Raw genomic sequence first — 23,265 nt, 5'->3', positions numbered from 1 at the left:
TATCCTAAAGCATCTCAGTGGATCCAATCACAGCTGACAGAGGGCTGATTTGAATAAGAATGAGTATTTGATTAATTAATCATTTTTGATCTACAATGTTACATGATTGTGGTAGTAGTTAACCTTGTGGGCTAAACAAAAAAAATACTAAACCAAATTCATCTATTGTAAATAAATATTCAGCATGTTGAGTATTAATCGAGCAGACTGACACATGCAAACATATCTAGCTCCACCTGGTGGACGATTTAAGTAAATGTAATGTGTAAAGACAAAAACATTGTCAAATATTTAGTGGCCACACCAAGTAAAGTTAAAAAAAACAACACTTTTTTTTAATCCTCCTTTAAATATTTTTACCCTTTCTCATTTTTGCTGTGAAGACTTCATTAACTTTATATACATGATGTAGGCTCACATTCATGATAATTATTTACAATGAGTAATTGTAGATGAGTGTCAGTATGTTTAGTTTTTGCAAGCTGTGAAGTTCCCCCCCCCCCTCCCCAATACCTCCATCCAAGGACTCCATCCTCAGCTTAGAACAAAACTTTTGCACAAGTCTACTATTTTTATTCCCGCTACAGAGGAGTGATGTCTACCGGGAAAACTTGGGGGTGAGGGGGAATCATTACATTTAAAGAGACACACACAACAAAACTGAGCGTTCTGAGAGAGCTGGTTTATACAGGGTCACAAACTTCCTCTGGTGATTGATTCATGTTATATTTTAACCGAAGTACAGCACAGATGTTTCATTTAAACCACAGGAGACTGTTTGAAAAGGTAGAAAATGGGTATATGTCCTCTTTAAATAAAAATAAACATTTAAAAAACAGGTTTCAGCTGCTTACTTTTGTTGTTATTTATTTATTATCCAATATGGTTTCTTTTTTTGTTGTCGATGGCTGTGTTTAGTGTCTTTAAAAAAGTACTGGAAACATTTCTCTTTAACACCACTGCTCTGAGATTTTGTTCTTATGCTCAGGTTTTTGAATCTGCCTGCTTTTACTTGTTTGATTTTAGATGTTGCTTTTATGCTCTTCTTCCAAATCTACGCACTTTGAGATTTGTCTCAAATGTGAAGTGTATTATATATAATTACTATTGTCAATAAAGTCAGCACATTTTGTCCTTAATGCATGGTCTATCAGAATCCAAACTAAAGAATTTAAATTTAAAGAGAGATGACAAAAGCTGCATTCACTGTAGCGCAGTTAACATTTTAAAATCCCTCCACTGAAATAACCAACCTCTTTTAGCCGTCGGTTTAACAGGGTATATAACAAGTCATGCTATCAGTCTCATCTTTTATCCCAAATTATTACTGTTTTCCTGTTATAAGAATCTGTACTGTGTTAACACTGAGGGTTTGGAACAACAGTGACGACCTACAGAATCAAAACTATAACATTTACATATGCACCCGTGTTTATTACAACATTTGAACAAGTTGAGTATGAATGAGAAGATAAATTGAAATGTCAATCAATCTGCACACACAATTAAAAATGGCACAATGTAACACAGTCATGACCAAAAACAGAAAAAGGGATATTGTCCTGATGCACTGGAAACTGAAAAAGATCTTCCTTGACTTCTGTAACATTTAGTCTCTGTCTTGTGTCACAAAAGGATGAGGAAAACAACAACATCTGAAGGGGGAAATAATCAATATCTGTATTTGGTAGAATAATCCTTTGGAGACACCACAAGACCTCTTCCTTTTCTCGCACCTCGGTACACGGTTTCAACAATGTCAATCATCTCCTGCTTGTCCTCCATTGTCCAGTTTATCTTATTGTTGTTTCCTGTTCCCAAATCAATCATGATGTGTTTGTTCCTGGAAAAACAACAACACAAAAACAAGGTGAAGTTCTGAAATAAATCTGTGGTTTACCGAACACGACCGACAAGAAGGATTTACAATTGAAGCACGAGGCCATCATAGAGCAAACAAGTTCATTTAAAATCACAATCATTAACATCATCAACTAAGTAATGACATACCTGAAAAAGAACATGACTGTGCAGGGGTCGTACAACTCGTACATCTTATTGAAGTCAGGTACTTCTGTGATATCCACCAGGTAGATGACTGCAAAGTTTTTGACCTGTTGAGATGTGCGTAGGTAGATCATCAGTTCAGTCAACCATGATGGTATCATTTTGAACATTAAAGCTTTCATCAAAACATGGAGAGGTCCATTTCTCTTTCAAACAAAACAATTCTCTTGGACTAGTGATTTTTGACTATTCAAAGTAGCTGCTTGTCCATTCACAACACGATGCATTATGATAATAATAATAACTTTATTTATATAGCACCTTTTAAAAACACAGGTTTACAAAGTGCTTTGACAAACAAGAACAAAGCAAACTAAACCAAACACAGAAGAACATAAACAACAGCAAGAACATAACAAATGCAAAATACTAAAAATAATTAAATACAATTCAACAGAAAAGAACCCAAAGTGCACGATACCCAACAGACATATATAACCCGACCATCACAAGAACCATGATAAGAACCCAGGCAACACAAAAACCCAACAACACGAGCTGAGACCAAGAGGAACCAAAGATTTAAAAAGATGTAAGAAACTAAAAGAGCTAAAAGCAAATAAAAAGATAACAGCAATAAGAAGGTAAGAGCAGTGAAAGAAATAGAAACAAGTGGTTAAAGGATAAAAAAAAAAACAATAATATTAATAAAAATACAAAGTAAATATAAATATGAAACATAAATAGACAAAGTAAGTAAGATAAGAAATTACCAAGTTAAAACACAAGAGGAGATTAAGATAAGAGCATAAATAAAAGGACAGTAAGAAGTAAAAGAAGATAAAAAATAGTAAAACCAGTAAGAAAAGACATTAAGAAGATTAAACACGATGCATTAAACACACACGGTTCTTCACATGACACTTAAAAGGGTTATGTGGTGAGTTAAATGTAAGAAATGAACTGTTGCTAAACACGCCATTGACTAATATGAGTGTTTAAATAAGTAACAAAAATTAAAGTAACATGAATGCAGCTCATCATAGCTTCAAATAGGACGTCATTAATAATGTCTGAAAAATGGCAGACTGAAGATAAGATGACCCCTAACAGTGGTGCCTAAAAAAAGTGGGTATACTATTAATTTTTCCTCCAATTTTGTGGGCCTGTGTAGCAGAGGAGAAACAGCCTCTGTTATAAACAGTGACATGTTAGACTACTCCTACATATATATGTGTGTACTAGTCAACTAGAGAGTCATCCCTTCACCACCAGGGGAAATAAATTGCAGAATACTACTAACGGTAATATTGCCAACTAATCAATGGTGTTAATCAGAGGAGATTTAGAAGTGGGTATACACCTGCGTATTCTCCACTGGCCCATAAACAAACCATATGGAAATCATGGTCCTAAAATCAGCACAAGAAACAAAAACTGCTCAGAGCTGAACACAGTGATGAAAATAGGGATGAATGTTGACCTCCCTTTTGAAGACTGCAGTAGAAAAAAAAAACAATGTATAAATAATCTACAATGAAGTTTCAATACTGCAGATGTTGAGGTCCTATGGTTATGGTACTTGTCGCAGCAGCTGTGGGCTGTAGCAGAACTCTGCCCTTTGCTGAATGACAATGTGGACCAAAAACAATCACAAGGGAAACAAATAATAATTGTGAAGTAATATTAATATTAATAATATTCAAACTCTTATTAAGAAAGCGTTTAAAACACAAGCTGCCTTGACTACCGCAGTCTTAGATGACCATAGTATCTATCTTCTTCCATCCTGACTGAAATGCAGAATAATGAGAGGAGGAGAATTCTGTAAGAGTTTAACTTTCAAGGTGAACACATTTAAGAAATAATAGTAAAACACACTAATCAAGACAACATGTTTGAGTCTGAAGTGTAAACATCTTGGTTCAGGCTCGGCTGCTGTTCCCATAGAACTTAATGTTAGACACAGTGCTCTCTTTATGTTGATGTTTTTGTAAGCCACCATGCAGCACTCACAGCTGATCAGCAGGCGGCGCAAAAGCTAATGATGCTAACGTCACAACACGACAAAGTTTAAAGGCTGGCTCAGACATCAATCTCACCTTCTCCGCGATGCTGTAGAGAACCTCGTCCATCTTCATACATGTCGGGTCCCAGTCGTGACCGAAGCGGATCACCAGGACTCGGTCCTCCTCGGACAGGATGGCTTGATCTACCTGCCAGCCATTGTGAAGATGTGGTAGCATGTACGACATCTTGGTTTCTTCTGTATGTCGCTTCCCAAGCTGAACAATAAGTAAACAAAACATTTACTTTACAAACATATTAAACCAAACAAAGGTTACTCATACGAATACCCTTACCTTAAATACAAAATGGGTTTAAGTAGTCAAGATAACTTTCAGCTTTGCGAAGTAAAAGACTGCTGCTGAGAACCTGCACGACACTGTTCCGTTCTAATTCTTCTTCTGTTGTTGTTTTATTGGTTGTAACCAGATAGAGTGCGCATTACCGCCAACTACTGGACTGGAGTGTGGAACAGGATAGGCAGCCCCAAAAAAGGATAAGCACCTAAATTATGCCTGTTGTTTGTGTGTGTGTGTGTGTGTGTGTGTGTGTGTGTGTGTGTGTGTGTGTGTGTGTGTGTGTGTGTGTGTGTGTGTGTGTGTGTGTGTGTGTGTGTTTTTTTTTAAATTTTCTTTTGTATTAATTTCCTCTTTTACAAGATCCAGTTCACAGATTATGCTTCTGTACTTTACGTTCTTCTTCTTTTTTCTGTTTTCTGGCGGATTGCAATCCCAATTTAAAGGTGAATAGCGCCACCTACTGTACCGGTGTATTTAGAAGGGGATCTAGTTTTACAAGATAAATATACACTTATATTTAAAAAAAATATAATAACATAAAGTAAATAGGTGAATAACTAAAAATCCATGCAACTTTTGTAACCTATGTCTATATATTGTGTCCAAATATATAGCCTACATATAGGCTACTGTACATATTCATATTATCTCCAACTAATCAGTCCTTAGTAAGTATAGTTATGGGTTCTTTCCTAATTTCCCCAATTTTATCCCCATTTCTTTTCAGAATCCCCCCTATGTTCCAGTTTGTCCTGCGTCTCTCACCTTTTATTTTAATATGTTTCTGTCTGTTTTGTATTTGGCACAATGCATTATAATGTGTTCAGCATTTTCTTTGTTACAGTATTCACATATTTCTGAGTTTACTTTTCTCATTAAACAGAGTGTGTTTTTTTAATCCAGTATGGTCAAATCTTAGTCTAGATATAACTATGTCTTCTCTTCGACTTCCTTTAAGTCTTTCATCTGTGGTATGATCTGCCATTGCTGTCCTTGTTCCATTTTTTTCTGTCAGATATTTAAGTTTTAATAATTGCTTTATTAGAATGTTACATTGTGGGATACACAACTTCATGTAACAGTATGGGTGTGGGTGCAACGTTTTAAAGTCACGTATTAACAATATAAACAGCATATGATCATGTGTATTATACTTGTTCAAAATATAATCAAATATGAGACATTTAAGTTTCTGGACACTAGAAATATGTTATAACCTGGAGGCCTGACCAAAAACCTAAATAATTCAATATTGATTTTGTTGGTTTGTGTGTTTGTATTTAGTTTTGCGTTAAACAAGTAGTGGGCATTTCACATTCTATGTTTCTGTTCTTGTATGTTGTATTATGCCCTTATAAAGCATTTAACACGTATGTTTGTATATATGTATTTGTATTGACCTATTTGACGACCTCATGAATTGACAGTAAGCAAGCCAAAAAAAATCTTACAAAACCAATATATCGTACATCTTACATATGGCTGGTATAAAAACAGACTATTTGTTTTGATGTATGATAGGTATATTAGTTATATACTGTAAGTGAGTCCCCTTAGTGAGAAAAGCATTCAGGGGTGAGTATAAAAAAGTGTTGTTCAGAAGATTAAAGCTACATAGCTCTCAGTCTCCAGTGCTATCTTTTCTTGAGAACTCACACCTAAAGAATTACCAAATATAGTCAAAGTAATACAGATGTATTAGTGTGCACCACCTTAGGTAAATTGAAAGCTGACATTACCCAAGACTGCTCATTCTGCAAACACAAGAAAGAACACTTGAACCATGTCCCAGCATGCCCACCCCCAGGGAGTCATAACTTGTCTTCTCTGCCTTCTCTCAGCTGACAAAACTTCATCATCATCATCATCATCATTTGTTTTTGAATTGCACAACAGAAATACCTTGAAATGTCTAAATCTTGGAGCACCAATAGCTTAGCGGTTATATCGTCTGCCCCACGTGCAGAGGATATAGTCCTCGTCGCAGCGGCTGTGGGTTCGAGTCCAAACTCGGCCATTTGCTGCATTTCATCCCCCACTCTCTCCTCCGAATGTTTCACAAATACAAACATTTATTGATGTGCAATTTTTACAGTACAAGTAGAAAGAACAATAAACAAAGGTTATACTCTTTTTTTTCTCTCTCCAGTCTACGACATAGCAGCATATTATGGCACTCCTTATAAGAGCATGAATCATCATTAGATCTGACTTATATTTTTTTTAAATTCCACCGCAAAACTACACAATCACATTACTGTGGTTCTGAATGGCCAGCTGATTAACAGAGACTATTTCACATCATACTATTTGGTGATTGTTTAACAATGATAGCCACAGTGAAATTAAGTTCTATTTCCTAACAACCATCAACACTAATCCTCCCTTAAAGCTGATATTGACATTTGAATTCTGTATGGCTGTTTTTAACATTGCACAACATCCTCCTTCACTCTCCTCCTGATCAACTCTCGGACAGTCTCTCGACCTTGATCACTGCTAACAAAAGAGAGGTGACTCCCTCCCATGTTTGTGAAAGTCCTCTGTTTTAAAACACCGCCCTGTTCAACAGAACAGTTCAGATTCCGGGTTGTATGAAGCTACTTAAGGCCAGTAGGTGGCGTTAAAAAAAAACAAAAAAACAAAAAAAACATTCACATATTTTCTAGAGACAAATAAGTCCATCAGTGGTTCTTTGAACATCCCACGATGTCGGGAGAAGCACATCCACAGTCCATTGGTTTCCCATCAGGCATCATGATAAATCCTGTACGCAATAATGTCTTGAATTCCCTGAGGAGCACTGATGCTTGGCGGGAACACACAGTTTTGGGATGAGGTCAGGCACACAGTCTACCACAGTGATGAACATTAGACTGATAGTGTACTCTTGCAGCTCTTAGTCAGCAGGATGCTCCGGACATGAGCGATTCACCTCAAACCACTCGTCTATACACCTGAAACAGGAAAAGCAGCGGGTGTTAGAGAAGATATTCTCTTGATTTGAAACTTTGCAGAAACACAATATCAATTGGACTGATCTCCTCTAAAAACAGTTTAATAAAATAATTTCTTCATATAACATCTTATTACCTTGTAGGCTATTTGTGGTTTTTTTTCACATACATTTTTGTATTACTTTGACACATGAGTTTGCATTATTAAAAAAACTGCTTGATGAAGGTGTTCATGAGCGTAAGATGATTGATGCCTTTCTCATATCAGTCTGTTGAATTTAACGACAGGGAGCCTACTATGAGTGAAAGGTTAGCTTAGCATATCTAAGTACAAAGGTCGGAAACATGGGAAACCGACTGTCTGGCTCAGTCAAAACATAACAAAAAAAATCCACCACCATGTCAAAAGTTCACTAGCCAACACATTAGGCTACAGCTTGCTTTCTAGATTTTTTTCACCTTTGAATATAGAACTAGCTCTTTTTAACTTCAATGCTAAGCTGAGCTTATACGGGATGTGTGGAGGAGTAGCTTCTTATGTAGCGCAAACACATGTGATTGGCTTCCAACTTCTTAAATAACTCATAGCAAGAAAGCAATGACCAAACATGTCAAATGATAACTGTTGTATTTTAAGTTGTAATCATGTCCAAGAATAAAACTGCAAATACAGCATTCACTACGTGCTTCAATCCACCTCATGATTAGAATATATTTTCTTATAGCAGCTTCAAATGGTTGTCACATGTTTAAATGTGGTTACTTAGGTTACTGAAATATTTCATTTCTCATTTCTACAAATAAGTGAATTACAAGTGAAAATCTAGCGATGTCCGTATTAAATAAATAGTTTAAGACATATCCTAATTTGCTCTGTTTAGAAGACTAATAGTATCAATTATTATGTGTGTATTTAGTCTATACCCTCACTAGCATGTTAGCTTAGTTTAGCATGAAGCCTGAAAACAGGGACACTAGCACGGCTCAGTCCAAAGGTAAAAAAAAAGAAAAAGCTGGAAGAATCACTTTCCAGCAACTTAAATGTTGACTCATTAACATTTTGTATCGCCTTTGTTTAATACGTAAAAAGAGAGACTCTTTCTTGGCAGCATATAAAGGGCACATGTTAAGCATGCAAAACTAAGTTAACCAGCCATTGGCAGAAACTTGATATTTACTGGAGTTAAAATTGAGAGCTAGGCCTATACTCTTTAACCCTAGGAAAAGAAAATGTTATTACCTCTTACATTAACCAGAACTGGTAAGTCTTTCAAAATGCCTTTTATGCATTTGTCTGACTTTTACCAAGTACAATCTGTTAATGTGTGTGTGTGTGTGTGTGCGTGTGTGTGTGTGTGTGTGTGTGTGTGTGTGTGTGTGTGTGTGTGTGTGTGTGTGTGTGTGTGTGTGTGTAATTTACCCTTTATGGTAGATACAGAGGCAGGGCAGCCTGGCAATGGTGTCCCCCTGCTCCAGCTCTTCCAGGCAGATGGCACATTCTCCAGAGTCTCTGGACAAGATGTCCTCTGATAGAGACAACATGGAAAGAAAACAAACTGAGAAAAGAGCCGCCTCGTACACAACACCATGCGTCAAGAATTCTGTTCGTTCAGTTACTGAACCCTGTATAACCAGCTGTTTAACCTTTGGCACGTGAATACCTGGTGTCACCTATGTACAAGTGAGGACTGGTATTCTCTGTATGAAGCAAAGGAGGTGACTTTTCAGTCTATATCGGGAATATATTGTGTTATTTAAGATTTAGTTTCACTTTGTAGTTATTGTTTATTTAAAACTAGTTTGATGGTAAATTTAAATGACTCAGAAAATTGTGTCGCCGACTTGTTCTTTTGTGTGACAATTTAACCAGCATATTTAACTATGACAGGACCTAGTGTCAATACCTGGGGCTACGTGCAAACCTGAGTAGCAACTTTGAAGCTATTCATAAGCATAACATTATGTAAAGATATATTAAAATTACCCAGAGAAGTGTTGATTTGATAAGTTTCCCTCATGTCTGATACGCTAAGACACAGTTTATTTATGAGTTGCATAAGTACCGTTTTATTTCTTTTTTATCAGTAGCATGCATGCCACTGTGGGAGTGTGCCAACTCAAAAAGTGTGCATGTGCAGAGCTCTGCTCAATAAAGATGAGGACTAACCTGCTTTTGTTTACCGACATGCAACACTGTAATGTTTCTAACTGCAGGAAGTGTGTGTGAAAGCTGTCTGACAACAGACAAAATGTGTTTCCCTTTCCAGTATGTGCACATGTAGGTGCACGTGCACTATACCAGGTGCACACACACAGCTGTCTACTCTCATGTTGGTGTCTGTGTTAATGTACTGCTGCAGACCTTATAGGACCTTTGTCCATTTGTGTAGTAAGTGCGGGGAGCATTTCTGTGGAAAATTCTGGAAATATTGTAACAATCTGATAAGAAGCACTTATGAATGTACAGACTCTTACATTGATTAATAATCATCGAACAAACTGATTCAACTTTTATCAAGGAATGGGAGACAGAATGTAGATAGGTACACTTTTGTACTGCGTTTAAGAACAATTTTCATGTACTAGTACCTGACTGCTTCCATTCAGTTCTATTTTATTCCTTGTATTACCAAAGATAACAATACCTTCTACTCTATTACAAAACTCAAGTGATCTTATAAGATATCTAACAAACTGTCATTGTTATAGAAAAAAAGCTTGAGTGGATAAAATTAGGTATATTAAAATTAAAATAAAACCCTGGACCCTTCAAATGATTTTAAGATTACTGTGATGATATACAAGATTTACAAAGATAAAAGGTCAAAATAATAAATAAAAAATGTCTTCCTCTGTGTTTAAACTGAGAAATGCAAGATGCTTTCACATTTCAGAGCTCTTAGAATCTTATAAATGAATCGATCTATAATGGACAGTGTCTGTGATGTGGGATGCAAGTAGACATGGAGTTCTTTGGCAGGAAAAACGTTTGGGAAACACTGTGAAATGTATTGATATAACTGACTAGAGACATTGTTCTGCATATGAAATACTTTTACATTCTTGTACTTATGATAGAGTATTTTATTTGCTTACTTATTACCATACTTATATAACCCTTTTATGGTCTTTTGACCACTCCAGTGCTTTTACACTACATGTCACATTCCGGATGCTATGCATGACACTCAGTATTAAGTAATCCCATTCATACGTATTCACATGGCGATGTTTCTGCCATCAGGAACAATCTGAGGTTCACTGACTTGCCCAAGGACACTTTGTGGACTGCAGCAGCCACTGTCTCTACCACTAAGCCACAGCTTACAACTGGACTGCAACTTTTGATAATGAAAAAAAAAAAATCTTAACTTAACAGTGTCATCATTCTGTTTTACACAAACTTTTGTATGTTTACTTTGAAAAGAATGTAAGATGAACCGAGGAATAACAGTATAAAATGGACCACCCCCCCGTCACCCCTCCCATTTCTTACTGTTGTAGGTGAGGTGCGTTTTGCTGAAACACATGAGCAGGTGCTTCTCGATTTCATCTGCTGCCATAAACTTGGAGCAAAGAGGACAGTGGAAACCTGTGTGGAAAACACAAAAACAAGAACACGCTATAACTTCTGTGTTTTTATTGATATGTAAACAGGGCTGAGGGCGTGGGATAGTTTGCGATAGCGGATCTTACACAGTCCTAGTTGACCTTACACCCCCATGGACGTTCTCGCTCTCTGTCTGCGGTAAACAATCTGTTACAATCTGCTTAGCTAATCACATAATCTTCATGTGTCATTTCTCAGAAAAAATCTGACTCTAAACACGTTCTCAAGCCGAGATGTATTTATTGCATATTTTATTGCCCTCCATTAATCAATGAAGTCATTTATTCATTCATAATTTGACACAGATACACATGGACACCTCACTTGAGGAAAGAACTACAAATGCATCAAATATTCAGCATTATGCAGCAATAATCTCTGTTTCTGGGGTCACACTAATTAAATCATGTAAAAGTGTTACAAACATTATCAGACCTGCAGAGTCATACTCACATAGACGTGCAAAGGTTATTGACATTCAGGATTTAGTGAACACTATAGAATTAGGTTTAAGAACTTACTCTACAATTGACAAGGATATTTGAGCGTTGAGAAATCACTTTTACATGACTTTCAGTGTATAATATTGTGGTCTTGTCTTGAGACAACCCACCAGTCTGTGTGTGTGTGTGTGTGTGTGTGTGTGTGTGTGTGTGTGTGTGTGTGTGTGTGTGTGTGTGTGTGTGTGTCAGGCAATGTGTAACCAGCAGGAAGCTCTTATCTGCTGACCTACATTATGCACTCTTCCCTCTCAGTGAAAAACAAGCCATTTTTCGAAGACAGGAGGAAGGCATAATAAGGCAGACAGCAGAACAGTTGAGTACAGAAGAGACACCTGTGGCTACAATAAAACTACCGAAGTGCTGAACAAAGAGTTCAGTCATCACACTGCTATTACCATTTGGTATCACATGTCAAATGGAAAAATACTAACTAACTTTGACAGAAACTGTGACGCATGCAATACAGAGTGTAGTGTCAAAAGCCTATACGTGAAATAACATGTTGACTATAAATCAAACACAGTGTTGTCAACCATTAAAAGTGATGCATAATATATTGACTTGCATATGCACCACTGGGCCTCTACTTTGAGTAACAGGGACAGAGTGTACTTCAGTGACAATTAGGAAATCGGCAAACCCAAAACAATCATAAATGTCCTGAACATATTAATATGAGCATTACATGCTTCTTTCCAGATGTTTTACCTGGTCTGTTATACATCTTTGTTGATTAGTAAGATTACAATCTTACCTCCGAGCAGGTGAGGGGACAGGTGAGCAGGCAGGGAGCCTATAAGCAACCTGTGGCCTTCAGGAGGCAGCTGGCCCTCGTCGTCACCATCCGTGCCATCGAGGCTCTGATTGAGTACGTGTGATCCTGACCTGCCGCCAGCCGGTATACTGAGCCCGGAGCTGGTCGGCCCACCTCCTGTATACCGGATCCGCGGGCCATCTGGTCCATTGGTGTACCTAAAACCCGCAATCCTTTCCCCTCCGCTGGAGTTCCCAGATGGGAGATCGGAGCTGGAATAAGCCCGAGTTCTTCCATCAAATCCTGCGCTGCTCTGTTTAGCCCCCATGCTGTATCAGGCGTACAGCCTTAGGTTTTTCGTGCACTTTAAAGTTCTTAGCCAAGACACATGGTTACAACGAGTTTTTAGGAAGTGCCAGCAACAAAGGAAATGCAGCTTTACACGCGAACAATCATAAAGTGACCGTGATCCAACATTTCAAAGTTTCATGGAGCGCTCTGTGCGTAAAGTGCGCACTCACTGACGCAAAATTGATTTCAAAAATTTCCAAGTGGTGTTTTTTTCTTTGCAGAACCCTTCCCCTTTAAAAAAAAAAAATGATAACAATGGTTAAAATAAAGAAAATAAAAAATCTTCAGCTATGAGTCTTCAGTTCAACGTCTTCAGACGAAAACAATGGCGTGAATGTTGACCCACAGCCCATCTGGTTCAAGTTTGTTTTTGTGCTCAACTGTGGCCGTCTGGAAAGAAAAATAAAAGCAGAGATTGCCCTCCTCCCTGTGAGTCAGTTCGATAAAACTACCCGACTTTGACCAGGAAAAGATAAATACGCTTTCAAAGTAAAACCGGTAAGCGCGGCACATAGGGAAAAAGTTATGACAGAAATGAGGAAGTTCCTACTTTTTCGATTTTAAATCTGTCTTTAGTGTACCCATAAACTACGTTGCAAAACAAGTTCAATAAAAGTCTGTTTGCCATTGCACCTGTTTCCTTCCCATTCTTCATTTAGGATCATTTTAAATCCAGTAGGTGAATTATTGTAGACAACTATAACTTTTTTTTTGTAGACTACTTGTACCGTACTTAAATATTGCGATTGCATGCTAATTAATCAATCTATTAATCAATCAATCTGTATTTGTATAGCGCCAATTTATAACTATATCTCGAGACACTTTTAAAAAGCAGGTAAAACACCTTACTCATTGTTATTTATAGTGTATGCTATAGGCCTACTTGTTCACGGTCACCTGTAACAGATTTCTATAAAACCTCCTGTGATGGTACATAGCCTGCATTTATAATAATAATTTATACTTTATTGATCCCGCGAGGGGAATTTTTTTTTTTTTTTTTTTCATGCATGTTTAATGTCATTTCTGCTAACTCAGTTGCTTGTGGTCAATAAGAAACTGATTACTGAACCGTATTCAATTGTTTTGTGCTTTTACTTTGAAGGCCACAGCATGATTTCCTGTCTGTGGTTCCCTTCTTACCTTCAGCTTGACGCAGAACTGAGTGGGCGCGTCAGGTGGCCCGTGACGTCAACCCCAGTAACACCAGCGGGCTGTTGGCACAGCAGCAGGTCACCAGTCCACTCTGTGATATGAAAAGCTCTCCATGTTCTGCGCCCTGTGTTCCATTAACTTCAGGCCTTTACGCACAAGAAGACACACGCCTGCACGACACTCTGTTCACACGTTTATTGAACAATTTCACACAGAGGACAAACAGAAGATACACTGCATTATAAACATTCAAATAGGCAATAAAGAAAAACATTTACAAGCCAAAATAAACGGGCTAAAGAGGAACCTCTGAAACAGTCTTGAATGTGTATCGAGTGGGGGACAGCAGCGGGGACTAAAGCATAGCAGTGCACTGGATGTGACACAAAACAACACACTGTGAGATAAGAGATTACAGGGTAGGCAGAGGGTGCCTGTCAAATATTTTCTCTTTCCTGTGATATCACACAGGGGTTTGGGTGTGCACTCTTTAAATTTATGATCAAGAGAAACCTTGAAAGAAGCTATGAAATCATAACAATACACGCAAAAGAGGTTTCGGCTAGCTTTAGGAAGCTTTCTTATCAGATTGTGCTAAGAAAGGAGGGCAAACTGTGAACCACCAACAGCCAGGAAGGAAGACTACAAGATAGAAGAACTATGGGTGTCATGTGACAATGAGACACCCAAAACAGGGCTTAAACTGTAGCACGGGCCTTTGTTGTGATAGTCATATGATAGAAACATTGATTTAAATGTGACTTTAGGGTCTTTGAGGGGCTGTGCCGAGAAAACTTTAAGAGACGCACCTCCAAAATGATCCATGCTACTTCAAGCTGCACACTTTGATTTAAAAGTCTAGGGCCAATGTGAAAACTTATTTTGAAACCTATACAACATTTCTTTTTTTTACATGTTAATCATCTGAGAACCTCTTTTTTTTTCTCCCTCCCCCTCCTTCTCTCCCTCCGTGAGGTGGAAAATGATAACCCTTTCCCTCCCCTCTCCATTCACCTGTGTCACTCCCACCGACGTCTCACACAGCCACAAACTGTCACTTTTCACTACAACTCTCACTCAGCTCTCATGTATCCTCCATGTCAACAGGCAGGCAGAGAAGTAGGTTAATTCTCACATTCATCTCTGAAGCCACGGGGGAAATGTGTGTATTGCGGCGACATCTGACTGTATTTCTGCATAACAAAGCCAGCTGAGGCCCATGTATTGCTGTGCGGTGGAACTTTAACTAACCAGGTGGTGAATCATTATGACACTCGTATCATACATGGCTGCTCCTCATGTAGCCTTTTTGTGTGTATGAGAATGTGTGTGTGTGTGTTTGGTTTGTTGGGGGATTAAAACAGTGCAACAGAGTGCACTCTTTGGGAAGCAAAGCCACTTAGACATTCAAAAACATGGTGGTGCATTTTTAGCGAGTTGACTGCAAGTATGTTCTGTGTGTGTTTATGTGTGTGTGTGTGTGTGTTTTCATTAGAGTGTTGTTAAGTATTTGGACGCCCGAGTCGAGGCTCATAGCAGCTCTGCCCCAGCTGCAGGTCTCGTCTTGGCCTCATCACTGCTGGCTGACCCCCATCTGCTGGTGGTCGGGCCCTGGTTCTCCCTCCATGTCAGCGTGGTAATGCTCGAAACTGTCGTCCTCTATATCTGGAAGGCCCAGCAGCTGGTAGGGGATGAAGGTTGTAAAGTTAATAAGTCTGTATTTGCAACACCACATTTGTTTTCTGTCTTATATGAAGGCAGCTTAACGAGGCCTTGTTTACAGTATATGTGCAAACAAACATTCAGCACCAGGCAGAGCATGTTTAAAGGTGTTTTATAGATAAATAGTTCGATATGTTTAGTTTAACTTACTGTGCATCCAGTTAATTTATTCAGGGAAAGTAATTAAGAACAATTTTGTTGTACTTGTACTTCACTCGAGCAAATCAACTCAGAGCTTCTTTATACATTTGCTCCACCTCAGTTGGAGAGCACATTATATTTTTCCTCTACATTAAAGTAATGCAGTTAATGCATGCATATCAATAGTGTGTACACTAATCTAAAAGGTCACATATTATTCTCCTTTTCAAGTTTAAATAAGTAAAAATGTTCGCCAAAAGTACACCCTGATCCTGTATTTGATCATGCCTATAAACCCCTTTATTTCAGCCCTGCTCAGAACAGCCTGTTTCTGTGCCTGTAGCTTTAAATGCAAATGAGCTGTGTTTGACCACGCCCCCTCTCTTGAAGGGTTTGGGTGGCCTTGGCTTTCTTGCACCATGCTCAATTTCTTTACGGTGAGAAGGCAGACTCAGAGGGCAGAACAAACACCCAGCTGTGGGAGTGTCACCCACTTGGGGGGAGGGGTTACTGCCCTTTGTGATGTCATGAAGGGAAAATCCACCTGTTTGAGCGCACATTTTCTGAAAAGTGGAGCATGCAGAAGACAGAGAGGATGGACTTTTCTCATAAGTGGAGGGGTTTGTAGACAAGCTACGGACACATATTAGCGTTAGAAAACCATGGTGAAGTATATTTTGCATAATATGTGACCTTTAAAATGAACCATTTGCATGAAGGGTACTTTTACTTTCTGTACTTTGCATATAATTTGGTGTTAGAACTTCTTAACTGCGATACTTACCAGTAACATATTTGAACACAGGTCTTGTATTTGTATCATAGACCTGCTGTCTCTATTGCTTTACTGATCATACACTTAGAAACAACAATCCCTCATAATGCCTTCTTTTAAATTCTATTATTACTCCTAAACAAAGACCTTAAATGTATTGTCTGCTGTAGTCATTCTACTATAGACAGCACAGAAAGTGTTAAAGCTATAGTACAAAGAGGAGGCTTTTATTTCTTAGTAAAAGACTGGAAATGTAGAAAACAGCCAGCTTGGCTCGGGTCAATGTGAACCTGATGGTTTTATGAGGGGCAATGTGCTGGACTTTTTTCATGGCTGATTGAAGTTACTTCCTTGTTGGCCAGGGCCAAAGGAAGCATCTGCTATAAATATATAATATTTCTATTAGAGAGCTTCTGATAGGCAAATGCATATCCTATGGCTTATTGTGTCCCCTAGTGTTCAGTTTTTATGCTTAGCCAAGCATGCCTGTAAAAGGACTATATTTGATCATATGGGATTTAAATCAGTGTTTCAGTTGTTGAATCCACACAATCCTGACACTGATATCTGTTAAAAACACATAATACGATGTGCTTATCACAATCCGACTTCTTTATTGAGAACAATACCTCAATAATATCGTTATTAATGGCTAATTAAAATGTTTTTTTTGCAATAAAAAATATGGAAGCTTCATAACGATACCCTACACCTTTACACCTATTTTGATTCTAAAAATTTCAGTTCCACTAAGTGATTTATATTCAACAAAGAGCTTAAGGAAGGAAGACTCCAAAAGACTAAGTTAGCTCTTCAAATTGAAGGTGCATGGAAATAAAACGACTACTACATGTCAAATAGACTAGAATCTTGTGAGAATCCTTTTCCATTACTTTATGTATTGCCAAAATGAAGGCAACATTAAATGGTGAGAACTCTGGTTGAGGTCAGCAAGTTTGGTCCGTACCAAAGAGAACAGCATGCATCAGGGTTGTAATATACAAAAACAGACACAACAAGCAGACGTTGCTGCGCCTTGGTTCATGCAGTGTGTCAAAGAAAAGTGTAACTACAGGGAGCGTCGTGCTTTCGTTTCCTTACAGGCCTGAAGGACGTGAAGACCTTCTCCAGCACCTCCAGCAGAGTCTTCTTCCCGCAGGAGGAAATGTAGTCCTGGGCTAGCTGCAGGAAGGGAAGGCAGTCCTCGCTTTCACTCCACACGTGCTATGGACACGATCAAAGATTCACACACAAAAAACATTAGCAAATGTAAAAGGAGGTGTCGTTCCAAAGACACTTCAACCACAATCCTGAATAAAGCTGGGTCAGGGGCCATGGTGCATTGGAAAACTAGAACAAAGCAATTAAACCAGATTAAGAGATATTTCACCAAAGACATGCAGTAAACAAAGGACACACGTTTGTACACAACATCCTGAAAATTTGTCAAAGGATGTTTAAGGAGAAGAAAAACCTCACTATTAACAAAATGATTGAAAATGAATAATTATATAGTGTCATATCAGAAGTTCCTATCAATCTACAGGTGTATTGAAGAGGTGCATCATACTGACTTGTTACTAGATATGAATCAATACTTCATTGTTACCTTACCAATGATTAAATTGTTTGACACTTTCATTAATGATTGTACTACTTAGGTCAGAAATGTCGGCACACCTAAGGCCAATTAAACAGTGTTCATTATGTTGTAATACTTTGACATAAAAGTCTACTTCCTCATTAGTGCAGGTTGACAGGCGTCTTGCACAGAAGGAGTTTTAGATAAACTTTACAACCATTTCCCCTTCACTTACTGTAAGCATTGTTTGATTGGACTCAAAGGCTATAGATTAGATTGTATGTCGGGAAGTGATTTGGGGCTTCTGACCTAAAGTGCAACTTGACCTGAAGCATAAAAGAGCATGAACTGTTTTCAGTTGACAGTAAAAGACAAGTTGTTGTTTTTTTTAAACCTGGTTGTGACATTTAAAAGAAATTCAATTCCTAATATTCACAGTTAAAGGAACTATTAGGGGTTAAAACCGGAGTAAGCGGAGTTACTGCGCTTGGCATCAATCACACTATAGAGATTTATTATCTAATATAAAGCCACCCTAGATTGCACCCTCCTGGCATCCAGCACCACTGTAAGGAATCTGGATGTTATATTAGATCTGGATGTGTTCTTCAGCTCCCACATACAACAAATTTCACGGAGAGCCTTTTTTCTCCCACGTAACCTTGCAAAAATCATCCAGTCTCAAAATGTTTCAGAAAAGCTATTCCATGCATGTGTTGCTTCTTGGTAGTGTTATTGCAATTCTCTGTTATCAGGCTGCTCTGATAAGTCCCTAAAGACGCTTTGGCTGGTCTAAAACAGCACATGTACTAGCAAGAACTGAAAAAGAGATCACATGTCTCCCATATTAGCTCATCTGCACTGGTTCCTTTAAAAAACTAGAATAAAGTTTACATTCCTTTATTAGGCACTGAAAAGCAGGACGCTTTTGAAAGGTCAGTAGTTCAATTCTGAGCTCCTCCAACATGTCAACATGTTGAAGAATCTTTGTGTAACATTCTGAACCCCAAATAGACTACCATGGGGACAGGGTACACAGAGCTTCTTCTCTGTCCCCTCTCTCGCTCTCCATTTGTATTCATATGTGACATTAATGCATGTTTCTAAGTATTTCTCTTTCCAGGAGTTTTAGCGCTCTCTCGTCCTGCAGATTCCTGTCAGTAGTTGTTGCAGATAGCCTGCTGCCCTGGACCGGCTTGTCCAACTTATTCTATTAGCCCGTATTTCTACTTTAAAGTTAGGCAATTCTCAATTATCTCTACATATTTTGGTTGTTTGCACAATGTTGCATCTCTGGAAATATTGTTAGAAAAATCTAAACCTGGCCGACATGCCTAGTGTCATGAAATAACTTTAATGAGACATGTGGTTAAGTAAATAAAAACGGATTAATTGATGGATAACTGAAATTCAAAGCATGAAGAACACCCCTTAAAACATGATAAAAGAGGCTTGTTTAATCAGTTAAGGTGGAAAATCCAGTGGCTCCCACTGATCCCAGGTATAATTTGTGATAAATGAATGGTTTGTAATGAGGTAATCAACCAAGAATTAAAAGTACCTGAATTAAATTATGAATTAAATATATTTTAAGTAAGAAATATTTAGGGATATGGTTTTAAAATCTGTGGTGTGTATTCTGTGTTTTATAAGTCATTAAAAGTCATGTGAATCAGCCACAGAGAAACATTTATTCTAAGTTGTGTAGACAGGCCTGATATTGAGCCCTCATGCTGGGACTGCTGAGGGATGCTTGTTCCAGTCTGACACTGATGGATGGACTCACATGAGGGTGTGCCAATGCTACACCACCAACAACTCATCTTTCAGCAGATCTCACAGAGCAAATCATGTGGCGCTTGTTTTTGAGCTGTTAAACATTGTGTCACATGACCCAGATGACTAAAAACTACTAGCACTTAGTCTGAATGTGAAAATGACAGAGGTGGAAACACTGATGTGTAGCTGGCTGTGCTGTTATCATGTTAGAACTTAGCTCACAGCACCCTCTTGTGACAAAACAGGGGCAGTGATTCACAGAGTTGAGGACAAAACATACAGTAAACAGGGAGAAGGCCTTGTGTGTATGAGAGAGGGAAACAAGGAATGAGAGAGACAGTATGTCAGATGTCCTGTTGATAGTTGTATTCAGGGAGTTATTCTAGCTGATTTCAGAGCACACACCAGAAGAGTGCGTTTGTGGTCATGTAAAAGTGTGTGAGTGTGTGTACATGAGTGCAACATTTGGCATGCATACGATCCAGCAGCAGGAGAATGTGGAGGGTTGAAAGTGAGATAACTAAGAACTACACCATGATGTAATAATGCTACATCTTGTGTGTAGCTGTGTTATGTAACACTCTGCTATGTTTTCCTTCTCTGTCATTATGTTCTTTACGGGACACTTTTGACTATGCAGGGGGCTGGATTCACAAGTTTATATTCCATCTGCAGTCATGGAAAGCCCCTAAGAAGCCTTTCTGTGCAATTGGTGGGATGGACGATTCCTGAAAACACATAACACATGCACGCTTGATGTGACATAATGTGTTATTGACTCTACAGATGCTCTGGCTCCTGGGCCAGCTCCATCTTCACCCCGCCCTTAGCCTCTGTCACTGAGCCGGAGGAGGGATTTCTGGCCTCATGAGACCCCCCCACCCCTCCCATCACATTGTTAGGATATAGATAGTAAACAGTGTCAAAGAAATCTGAATGCTGCAGCAATGAAAACACTGAGTGTGTTCCCTTCAGTTCTGTAGTTTGGGGTTTCAAAACAATTCTAAATTTCCGGAGTTTCTGTTTAACAGATGCAGAACAATCACATTGGATTTAAGACTCTGATGTTGCTAAAAGGTTACAGGACCAAATAACATATTGTGCTGTCTTTATTTGTGTCCAGGGTTTCATTATAACATCTTGGGTTCAGTCCTGGATCAGAGCAGGAAAACTTACACTAGTAACAAAAAATACATGAAAAATGCAACCCGAGTTATTGAGACTACTTATTTCATGTTTGCAGAAACTAAGCCTCTTGCTCCAAATAAATTAGTAGGCCTATATTAACTGTGGACAGAATTATCCAGTTTGGTTTACAGAATGACCTGGATTTGAGTTTTTAGCGATCATTAGAACTTAGAAATAATTAAATGACACTGAACAGAAATCAGATCATTTTCTGCGTATACCCATCCAGCTATCAGCCTTAATTCATTGCGTAGGTTTCAAATGCAACGTGATTAACCGTAGAGCTTTTATTTTGAAAGTAACTGGCCTCTTTTTTTTATTGTAACCTGGTTCTCGTGGTGTTGCGGGTGGTGCTGAGTTCAGAGGGTTATCGCTGTTGATTATGATGGAGAAAAAAAACAGCATCGGCAGAGAGTGGGAGGGTGCTGCGTGTGGATTCAAATTAAAATGACATCATCCTCCATTTTTTGCCCGAAGCCCCCCACCCCTCCTCCCAATGTCCATTAGCTGGAAAAACCGTGACCAAGCGGGACAACCCCACCTCCTGCGCAGCCCCGACGCACCTACGATAACGCACACACACACACACACACACACACACACGCACGCACGCACGCACGCACACACACACACACACACACACACACACACACACACACACACACACACACACACAGACAGACAGACAGACACGAACATACACTCACAGCTTGAGGCCCTGCAGAGGCTCACTTACGAAAGTGTCGGTGCCGCCGGGACACAGTACGTAGAAGGAGACGCCGGGCTCTGCGTAAAAGTCCAGCCGCCTCTCGTCGTCCTCCTCGGCGAAGATGAGGTCGAACGGGTTACCGGAACACCACTTCTCCGCCGCCTCCACCAGATGCTTGAACTCCATCCTGTGTGATCCGGTCTGCGGTGTCCCTGGCTCTGGAGCTTGATCTGGATCTTTCTGGCCGTCACGGCGATGATGCTTAAGACGCAAAAAACAGCTGATCGGACAGCAGCATCAGCAGCCTCCACTACCGCATCTCCTCTAAAGCACTGAGTGCATGGCCCGGGAACACAGATAACACTGCTGGTGCATAGAGTGTACCGGTTCTGGTGCTCATCCGTGCTCAAAGCCCCATTCCTCTCTTCCTCCTCACGTTATGAAATCAAGCCGTCGGTCGCATATGCATACGCAGGAGGACGCTGGGAAAAACGCGATGACGAACAGTGAAACCGGGCAGCCGTCCATAGTGTATGTGAGAGGCTGTATGGGCCCACACCCAAACATACAATTACTTAAAGATTCTGATATCATGATCCAACCGGTATGGAAATAATTAATTTGATGTGAATAATACAACATAGTGAAGTTGATGCAACAAATGCCAATCACTGCAATATGATATTAGCCTATATTTGGCTGAGAAAAACAACAACAAAGTAACCATGAACTAGGAAATGACCTCTACATGCCGACTATTATTAGAAATTATATTCATTTACAAATAAGTCATGGATGTTTGCCCAAAAAACACGTAAACAAATAAATACATATTTAAATTGAAAGAATACACGTAGGCCTATTATATATTTTTTACAAACATTGCAAATTTACCAGATATAATAATAATAACAACAACAATAATAATAATAATAATAATAATAATAGTGATATTACTAATAATAGCCTAATAATAATTCAGAATTCTAAAAAATCCCCTCTCCTGCTGACGCCTTGTGGGGAATCATGGAGACTACATACTTTGTTGTTTACATTTAGCATGCTGTCTGATATTATTGTGCGTTCAGTCTGACCTGTCCCTCACTGCTCCCTGGAGTCCTCACCACAAGAGGGCGAGTGAAACCAGCTTACAACCCCGGGCTACAACTGCGTCAGGTTCACAACACGTAGCCGCAGAAGGACCGGAAAAAGAAAACAAATAAAATATAGGCTATTTTAAATAAAGCATACACTATAAGACAACGAGTGAGCTCCACAGAGAAGCTACATACCATTCTCTAAATGAATATCTCTTTAAAAATAAAAAATAAATATCATACAGTTACTATAATTGTTATTGTAGGCTATTACTTAAACAAATGATAAGGTAGGCATTTTAACATTATTCGAAAAAAAAAAAAATGTAGGCCTATTGGAATTGCATTTTGGGTAGGACGTGTGGTCCTAAATTGTTACACCGTTTATATCAAATGTATGCTTTTAGTCGACACCATCAGATGGAGAGCATACGGTAAATCACAGCTTTCATTTAGTAAGGAAAATGAGAGAGAACTCCCATTCATAAACAATGAGCTGCCTTTAACTATTTGAGTGGCCATTAAAGATCAGGCTTTGTTTTATGGAGCACTTCACAGGAGTTTGT

General features: G+C 38.8%; 3 protein-coding genes across 3 annotated transcripts; all 3 read right to left on the bottom strand.

Moving 5' to 3' along the window:
* Window positions 1–1,418: 1,418 nt before the first annotated feature.
* On the bottom strand, window positions 1,419–4,329 carry txnl4a (thioredoxin-like 4A). The gene is made up of 3 exons (XM_061058884.1): window positions 4,110–4,329; window positions 2,011–2,114; window positions 1,419–1,843 (listed from the first exon to the last, which is right to left on the bottom strand). Exons 1-3 carry the CDS (start codon window positions 4,314–4,316, stop codon window positions 1,672–1,674), a joined length of 483 nt encoding a protein of 160 aa, XP_060914867.1. The 5' UTR covers window positions 4,317–4,329; the 3' UTR covers window positions 1,419–1,671.
* Window positions 4,330–6,049: 1,720 nt separating this feature from the next.
* On the bottom strand, window positions 6,050–12,970 carry LOC132990591 (E3 ubiquitin-protein ligase ZNRF2-like). Its single transcript, XM_061058883.1, has 4 exons — window positions 12,198–12,970; window positions 10,827–10,922; window positions 8,751–8,856; window positions 6,050–7,330 (listed from the first exon to the last, which is right to left on the bottom strand). Exons 1-4 carry the CDS (start codon window positions 12,523–12,525, stop codon window positions 7,273–7,275), a joined length of 588 nt encoding a protein of 195 aa, XP_060914866.1. The 5' UTR covers window positions 12,526–12,970; the 3' UTR covers window positions 6,050–7,272.
* Window positions 12,971–13,886: 916 nt separating this feature from the next.
* On the bottom strand, window positions 13,887–22,130 carry mturn (maturin, neural progenitor differentiation regulator homolog (Xenopus)). The gene is made up of 3 exons (XM_061058954.1): window positions 21,630–22,130; window positions 17,446–17,568; window positions 13,887–15,387 (listed from the first exon to the last, which is right to left on the bottom strand). Exons 1-3 carry the CDS (start codon window positions 21,786–21,788, stop codon window positions 15,280–15,282), a joined length of 390 nt encoding a protein of 129 aa, XP_060914937.1. The 5' UTR covers window positions 21,789–22,130; the 3' UTR covers window positions 13,887–15,279.
* Window positions 22,131–23,265: the final 1,135 nt, after the last annotated feature.

This window comes from Labrus mixtus, chromosome 16 (assembly GCF_963584025.1).
Source record: "Labrus mixtus chromosome 16, fLabMix1.1, whole genome shotgun sequence".
NCBI classification, from domain to species: domain Eukaryota; kingdom Metazoa; phylum Chordata; class Actinopteri; order Labriformes; family Labridae; genus Labrus; species Labrus mixtus.
The sequence above is the reverse complement of the archived record's forward strand: the minus strand, read 5'-3'. Positions and strand labels throughout refer to the sequence as shown.

What these genes read in the sequence shown, in the direction of transcription:
- txnl4a (XM_061058884.1), bottom strand. Translation starts at nt 4,316, where the DNA reads ATGTTTTGTTTACTTATTGTTCAGCTTGGGAAGCGACATACAGAAGAA. An exon ending in TCTACAGCATCGCGGAGAAG is followed by an intron (nt 2,115 to 4,109) that starts GTGAGATTGATG and finishes ACATCTCAACAG; the next exon opens with GTCAAAAACTTTGCAGTCAT. An exon ending in ACAGTCATGTTCTTTTTCAG is followed by an intron (nt 1,844 to 2,010) that starts GTATGTCATTAC and finishes TTGTTTTTCCAG; the next exon opens with GAACAAACACATCATGATTG.
- LOC132990591 (XM_061058883.1), bottom strand. Translation starts at nt 12,525, where the DNA reads ATGGGGGCTAAACAGAGCAGCGCAGGATTTGATGGAAGAACTCGGGCT. An exon ending in AACGCACCTCACCTACAACA is followed by an intron (nt 8,857 to 10,826) that starts GTAAGAAATGGG and finishes TGTCTCTATCAG; the next exon opens with AGGACATCTTGTCCAGAGAC. An exon ending in CTCTGTATCTACCATAAAGG is followed by an intron (nt 7,331 to 8,750) that starts GTAAATTACACA and finishes TTCCTGTTTCAG; the next exon opens with GTGTATAGACGAGTGGTTTG.
- mturn (XM_061058954.1), bottom strand. Translation starts at nt 21,788, where the DNA reads ATGGAGTTCAAGCATCTGGTGGAGGCGGCGGAGAAGTGGTGTTCCGGT. An exon ending in CCGGCGGCACCGACACTTTC is followed by an intron (nt 17,569 to 21,629) that starts GTAAGTGAGCCT and finishes TCGTGTCCATAG; the next exon opens with CACGTGTGGAGTGAAAGCGA. An exon ending in TCTTCACGTCCTTCAGGCCT is followed by an intron (nt 15,388 to 17,445) that starts GTAAGGAAACGA and finishes ATCCCCTACCAG; the next exon opens with CTGCTGGGCCTTCCAGATAT.